This window comes from Nestor notabilis, unplaced genomic scaffold (genome assembly GCF_000696875.1).
Source record: "Nestor notabilis isolate BGI_N333 unplaced genomic scaffold, ASM69687v1 scaffold13902, whole genome shotgun sequence".
NCBI lineage: Eukaryota > Metazoa > Chordata > Aves > Psittaciformes > Psittacidae > Nestor > Nestor notabilis.
The window spans coordinates 31,932-39,794 of record NW_009918812.1 but is presented as its reverse complement, the minus strand read 5'-3'; the positions used below and the strand labels follow the sequence as shown (position 1 = coordinate 39,794).

Below are 7,863 nucleotides of genomic sequence, written 5' to 3'. Positions count from 1 at the left end.
GATGATGGTAGTTTTTCACCTGCTAGCTACAGCACCCCTTGTCCCGTGCTTTCGGATGTCCTACACGCCACGGCCTTGAGCTGTCAGCATTGTGTACAGTAGCAGATTAGCAGTGAGGGCTGGAGGGGGACCAACAGCACCCAGAGTCAGTGAGGATGGACACACAGGAGCAGATAGCGTAGGTAGGCTGAAAAGCAAGGAATGGCACTTTTGGGTTGGTTTTTCCTTATGCTACCAGGATCCTCCTTGTAAAAGGAGGAGCATGCCATTCCTACACTAAAGGCCCAGGGAAGAGAAGTCACTTGCATGTCATCGTAGCACTGAGCAATGCAAAAATATGGTGAGGGAAATGGTCATTATGCCTTTGCATAGGGCATTTGTTGTGCATGTCAAATCCAGTGAGGTTGTGCAGTAAAATAAAACCTGTAGCTACACATTGTTCAATGTTAAGAGGGGGAAAAAAATTGCTTCACGGTTCACTAAATGAGCTGCATGTATCTAATGCGTGGAGGGCTGTGGTGAAAAACAGTTGCAATGGTATTTAGAGATGATATAGTTATGTATGTCTGAGGAGAAAGAAAATAACTCAATGCAAGTAGCTCAGGAGTTTTCATGCTGACATCTCCCAGTTTCTGGATTTGCAGCAGCAGCAAACCTCCCTTTAATGTTACTGTTCAGTTTGCATTGTGTGTGGTAGCCCAGGACATGTCACACATGGAGCATGTCAGGAGCCCCACATCCCTTGCAGGGTGATGAGAAAGCCAGCCAGCCAGCCTCTGCCATGCAGCGTGCATCTGCACACAAGCGGTTAACAGGCTACCGCCCTCCTACAGACACCAGCTCCTACAGGCATTAGCTCTGTTCCTCTACATCCCTGTTCCCTCAGCCCCTATAAAAATTTGTCTTCCCACCTCCTGCCTCCTTCATGGGGATCTTGCTGTTCCCGTTGTTGAGCTTCGCTTTATGTTAATGCTGCAAATAGAGAGTGGCCATTGTTTGTAGTTTAATTAGCATCATCCCCAGGAACTTAAAGCTTGACAAAGGGATTTAGAGACGGTGAATGAAAATGATGCATGGGTATGTGTAGAGGTTTAACCACTTTCATGCTGGCATGCTTTGTAGATGATGCACACAGGATATGGCTTTTTGGGCATGTGGAAATCACTAAATGAGGCTGTTTAGTCTCTGCCCTGGTGTTTCACAAATTTAGGGTAGCTACTTTTAAAAGAGAAAATGAAATCTAAAGCTACCTGTAAACTTTCCATCTCAATTTCTGTCCAACAGATTTTTTTTTCTTAGTTAAAAGTTTCCTTAAGTTGAAACTCTTGCATTTCTCTGCATTAAAAACAAAGAAAGAAACAAAAAAATTTTAGCTCTGGATTGTTTTTGTATTGGACATTAGTTTTGTTTTGTTTTTTGTTTTTGTTTTTTTGTTTTTTGTTTTTTTTTTAAAAAAAGGATATTTGATGGTGAGCCTCTGAGTTGGATTGTGAGGGAGGTTGTGGGATTGCCACTCGAGATTTTTATACATGGGCTGGGTGAACATTGGCCACAAACTCTTAGCAGCTATCAGGATCATTATAGCTATTTTAAGATACAACAGCAGCTGGAAGCCTTGTCTGATAGATGTGCCACTGTTGCCCAAAGGTTTAATAAGAGACAGTCCCAAAGGAGCTTGCAAGGATACCTAAGCTTGATGCACAAACTGAATCTAAAATCAGTGGGGAGTGAGTACAGCTTTGCAGAAAGATTGATGTATGCAGGCACTTGTCTCTTTACTGTGCGTTGTTTTTGTGTCTTTGCATTAGGTGTCACAGGCTCGTCACACCTCTTTGACTATGGGTCCACTGCCAACGGGGGCGACAGCTCCTTCTACACCTCTCTGATCTCGGACGTCCACTACACCACCCCGCGGGACTCCACCTATTACATGGGCTAGGAAAACAGCCCCATTCCCTGCTCAGGCAGCACAGAGGGGTTTAATGCACTGGGGCATCCTGTTCAAGATGCGACTGGGTTTGAGTCCCGTGGTTTATTTAGCTCAGATTCGGGAATAGAGATGACTCCTGCAGAGTCTACTGAAGTTGATAAAACCTTAGCAGATCCCATAAAAGTAGAAGCTTATAAATACATGGACATAAGTAGATCAGAAGAAATAAAATACCAAGATAAACGTGAGCCTGACTCAGAAGATGAGAGCCTAGACCTTATTGGTAAGCACCAGGGAGTACCCACCAGGTTGACCCTCAGTGGCCAGCTTCAGAGAGCATGAAGGCAGCCAAAGAGCAAGATCAGCTTCAAGACACAAGATCTGGAGATCAGCAAAGTGCCTCTGAGGTTACAGCCCCCGTCAAGATCACGCTTACCAAGATAGAAAGTGCTGGGGAAGCTGTCAGCAAAGAGTCAAGCCCAACTCAGCCAGAGACCGGCCTGAAGCCAAGCCATGAGGTGGTACCAACAGTGACGGTGTCAGAGCCAGAAGATGACAGCCCGGGGTCTGTCTCGCCACCGTCCTCTGGCACAGGTAATGCTGGTGCATGGCACTGGGTTTTCTTGATATTCAGAGAGCAGTTGCCATTGTAGCCCTGCATGCTGGAGAATTACTGTGGGTTTGTGGGGTGTGTCTAAGTGGGTATGAGCAGCCATTAATGGGTCTCCATAGTTAGAGGCGTTTCTGCTCTGCTTGGGCATCAGTTTACATTGCAGAACTGAAGCGGGGTGTAAACTGTGCTGCCCATCACTAGCACACTACTCAGGGTGGGCTGCCCTTTCTCTGTGAGAAGAGGGCAAGACAGGGCTGGGAATCTATGGAAGTAAGTTGCTGAAAGCTGCTCAGGAGCATGGCTGGGGGCAGGTCCAGGCTTGCTGAGCCTGGTCCCCAAGGGGATCTCTCCTCAAGGAGAAGTGAGCTGGTGGGTGTCATTGGGGGTATCATCAGCCAGACAACAGTTTCCATCATGGTGATTTTGGGGTCACCCTGGCTGGCCATGCTCCCCAAAGGAAATGAGATATGTGGGATCAGGGCACTGCAAATGCCTGGGTTCATATTTTAAATATTGATAGCTGTTTTAACACCTCTTTGATCTTGCAGAGAATAAGGTTAAATTGTTAAAAGTAAGTGCTGTTTTCAAGTGAGAGTGCTGCTTTTAGAAAGTGCTGAGGAGGCAAATGCTCCCACTTTATTTACAAAGAGGACTGGAGGATCAAAGGGCCAGTCTTTTTTAAAGGCTTCTGGTTTCTACTGGAGGAATGCTAAAATCCCATATACCTTTTTATACCTTTCCTTATTGCCTGATTACTGTAGTAGTGCATAATACCTGTTCCTTATTTTCCCTTTTGCACATTGCTAAAATATGAAAGCAATATAGTGTTTTAAAATGGAATAAAGTTCTGTGACAGGAAAAAGGATCTTCAGGCTTGAAATTAAATTTCAGTGTCCTGGAACCCTAACTCTTTGACAATGAACATCCCCAAGACGAAATTCCATTGTTTTGATGGCACCTAGGAACATTTAAAAATCAACTGGAATTTCCTTAAAACGTCAGTCTGGGATTTCCACCCACACTAATACCAACCCTTAGAGAAATACATAGCTCCTACCCAAAACTGAGTATGCATTTGTATATGTTCACACACACAAAAAGAGATAAAGAGAGTCCACCACAGCTGTGAGTTTATCCTGTCTGCATCAGCCAGAAACTTTAGATTATAAATAGACATTAGAGTCCCATTTTTCTTCTTCTATTTGGCTGAGTGGCATCACATGCTACTGCAGAGACATGCCATTTTTTATCGATTTACACTTTTTGCACTTCAAGGTAATTAAGAACTTCAGGCACTAATCTTTATTTATTCAGTCTTTGGTGACTGTTCAGGGCTGCCTTTGTGATACTTCATAACTGTATTCCATCAAAGTAGCTGAATAGTGCGTGGCTGAGCCTCACAGCTGCTGCCTTACTGGGGGGCACTGGAGTGGAGGGCATAATTGCCAGCACAATAATGTTCCTCTCCATGGGCAAAGCTGATCCCCAGCACTGCCTGAACAACCCTGGGAGGTCCCACTGCCTTGCATCGGGGTGCTGGAAAGCCAGAAGCACTGTTGATCCTATTGTGTTAAGGAAAGAAGCGGGCAGTTTCTTTTAGAGGCTGGCTCCTGCAGGGTGTTTTCTCTGGATTTTCTCCCTTTCCTGCAGCAGGGGACATCAGTGCCCAGACTCTGGTCATAAGTGAGAGAGAAATGTAAAACCTACCACTGGGTAGAAACCTACTATTTCTACCCAGTGACCCAGCAAAGTTGTCGCTCCTAGGTACCCCTCAGGTATTCTGGCAAAGCCCCTGGTTCCCCCCTGTTTGGGTGAGGACTGTTTCAAAAGGTTTACTTTTAATTACTGGCCATCATCTTTCTCGGGAAGGAAGATGTGGTCTGTTTATACACTGTGCTGGCGCTGAAAGGCAGTGGGTATTTATATGCTTTCCCATGCCAGTGGTAGATGTGACACCCTGCTGCTAGCCACAGAGGACTTTGTTTGAAAGGTAAATGCCATGGCTTAGAGTTACAAACTGCCAATGAGGGCAGGAGCAGGGTGAAGAAGAGGGATGGAGCGTTGCTGTGCTACGAGGGCTGGCAGTCACATGCCTGTTTGGACGCCTGCCGGATTAAGTCATTGCTCAGGGAGAAAATGCTCACACATGGGAATGCAGGAGAGTGGCGCAGCTCATGCAGGCTTCCTGCAGCAGGAGGAAAAGGATGCACAGGCTCCTGCTCAGCACAACCAATGCAACAGAAACTTACCAGCATCCACACAGGAGTGTGTTGGAACAGTCCCAAACACCTTCATCCTGACTATCGCCATACCCTGGGTTGCAGAAGGACTTTCTCATGTGAGAGGGATGCATTACAAGAGAGGTGTTTTGTTGGAAGAGCTGCAGACATGGCAACAATACATGCTCAAAATTGCCGATGATGCGTATTGGCAGACACACAAACCAAAATTGCTTTGAGGGATGTGGGGAGGTTGTTTTTCTTGTCCATTTCCCAGCAAAACATGATGGCTTGGGTGCTATCATTAAAATCTCCCCCTTTATCTGATTCATCTTGGGGAAAGCATATGACCAGGAAGAAATCATGCTATTGTCATGAGAAATTAAGTCAGGAAATATCCAAAAATAGCGGTTTTATCCCAGGTCAGGTCTGATAAAATCTCTTTCCCACTCTGTTGTAAAGGAGCTTCCGGAGGTGGCCAGTGCTGCTGTGTGTGCTTGAGGGGGCTGATGCCAGTGGCTGCACCTGAAACAGAGCTGGGCTGAAGGCAAATACCATTAGGAACAGGCACAGGTCAGCTTCAGGGATCCTGCCTGCAATCAAGGGGTTGGAAACCTTACCCCTTATGGCATCCCCAGACACATGAATACAGGCTGTGTCCTGCATGTGCCTTTTCACCAGCATCAGCAAAATGAAACTTGGGGGTCTCTCATTCTGATGGCTTTCTTGAACCTTCACCACCTGCAATGCCACTCAGTGACCTCTGTCACATTACTAACGATATAAAATTAGTGAACAAGCACTTTGCTCAGAGGACAAATTTCCATGTGTGCTTGATGGCTGTTTCAACATCACTGGGGAATTCAGCCTTTCTTCCCCTCAGCACAGAGGGTCTTGTGTGTGGATGCCAGCGATCTCTGGGTCACTGATGTGGAAGGTGGGAAGCAGGAGGCAGTGGTGGCCAGGTGCCGGCGGGGGACAGCGTGCACACTGCTACCATGGTCCTCCTTGGTACAGACAGGCTCAGGTGGCCTGTCTAGCCTTGCTGCCAATGCTCCAGGAGTGGGCTGGGCTGGAGTCTGGCTGGTGCTCTGTGAATGATTGAGGGAAACCTGTACCCATGCACTAACTCAGGACAGCAGCTCATGCTGTCTCCATTGCCTGATGTTGTGAACATTTTAGATGCAATTTTACTTTCTTTGTTATTTCATTACAAAATTCTACATGGTAAAGTGATATCCAGGGAGGCAGAAAAGGTGGAAATTCTGGTGGTGGGTTCACTTCTAGCAGGGGATGGTGGTCTCCTTGTTAATCCCGGGTGACCAGCCAGCCTTTTCAATGGTTCATTTTTACTTTTCATCTTCCCAGTGCAAGTCAGAAAATGCAGAGAAATCTTTTTTCTTCAAATTTTGGGTGACAAGTTGGTCAGTTATTTTGGTTAATGTAGTTCTCAATGTTATTAAGAATTAAGGTAAAAATATGAGTTTCAGTCTTGGACCCAACTGAGGTAAAATCAAACAGAAAGTTCACCACCTGTTCTGGGAAAAAAAACAAAAAGGAGAAAAAAAGAAAAAATCTGAGAAGTTTCTGACCTGAAATTTTCCATGCCTGAAAGTTAAAGTTTGACAAAACTAATACATATAGCTTGTTATGATCAGTGGTGTCAGGAACCCACCAGCCCTGTTGTGTGTGTTTGTCCCCAGAACAGACCTGTATCTGTCGGTGACAGTCAGACACTGTCATGTGTGGCCTGAGCCCATATTCCTCATGATGGGTGATTTTCCTGGTGAAAAACATACTGCTGAGCCACTGGCCAAGCACTAAGCAACATTGCCTTGTGCTTCATCCATTTCCTTAGTAAATTATATTAATGATACTTCTTTATAACAAGTACGTGCATGGGAAATGCTCTGTAAGGACGAGCTGTTATTACTGTTAGTCATCCCAGATGGGGAGACTTTCTGCCTGTGTTACCAGCCCTGCCAGAGGGATCTGTGCTGGCACGAAATCTATTGTGTTTGTTGCCTAAGCAGCCAGAAAATCTTATTCTTAAATTTTTTTTCCCTTTCCTTCCTCTTCCTTTCCGGGTGGCAGAACCATCTGGCTCAGAGTCGCAGGGCAAAGGCAGCCTGTCGGAGGATGAACTCATCAGCGCCATCAAGGAAGCAAAAAGCTTTTCCTTTGAGACCCCGGAGGTGCAGCAGCCACCAGCCCTTTCCACTGAGAAGAGAGACCAGCGGGTCAAACCTGGGCGCCCTGCCGCCTCCTCACCCCTGGATAATGAAGCCAGCAGTGCTGAATCAGGGGACTCTGAGATAGAGCTGGTCTCCGAGGACCCACTGGCTGCCGAGGAGGTGCTGCACTCCAACTACATGACCTTCAGCCACATTGGAGGGCCCCCTCCATCACCTGCCTCCCCCTCCATCCAGTACAGCATCCTACGGGAGGAGCGGGAGGCTGAGCTCGACAGTGAGCTCATCATCGAGTCCTGTGATGCCTCATCAGCCTCTGAAGAGAGCCCAAAGAGGGAGCAGGACTCCCCTGTAATGAAGCCCATGGACATTATTAAGGAAGAGAATGGCTCGCGTGCTGATGCCTCAGACTATGAATCAAGTAAAACAACAGAGAGCAGGATGAACAGGGAAAATCTGGCAGAGTCCACATCTTACCTGAAATGCTCCTTTGTTGCACCAAAAGTAAGTGCTGAAGCCCCAGCATCTGCCATCAACACTGAGGAGCTGAAGGAAAGAATAATTCTGAAGAAACCCATTGAAGAAACTGTTGTTAACCAAAGTAAAGTGTCTTCTAAGGACTCTGGAAAAAGAAGTCCCTTGGCTTCACCCCTACTGCCATTCTTAAATAAGCAGAAAGGTAAATGCAGATGCTTATGTTGTTCTTTGCAGTACAAATGAGAAGTGGGAGGAGGGAGCAGTGGCTGTTCCTTGCAGGGGAGATGTTAGTAGTGCAGAGCAGGGGGAGCTGCTGTCACTAGATAACTTCAGCTCAAAGCTGGGCATGACTATGACAACGCACACACGATCTCTGGCCTTCCCATCATCTTCTTTTTGTCCTTTTCCCTTCCCTTAGGGGAAACAATAAAA

General features: G+C 46.4%; 1 protein-coding gene across 1 annotated transcript; it reads left to right on the top strand.

Moving 5' to 3' along the window:
- Positions 1-1,816: 1,816 nt before the first annotated feature.
- LOC104402125 (reticulon-1-like) lies at positions 1,817-7,633 on the top strand (the record flags this gene model as incomplete). The annotated part of the gene is given in 3 exon segments (XM_010009914.1): positions 1,817-2,219; positions 2,222-2,524; positions 6,857-7,633. Coding segments are annotated over 3 exon segments (1,240 nt in total), but the record flags the coding sequence as incomplete, so codon positions are not given.
- Positions 7,634-7,863: the final 230 nt, after the last annotated feature.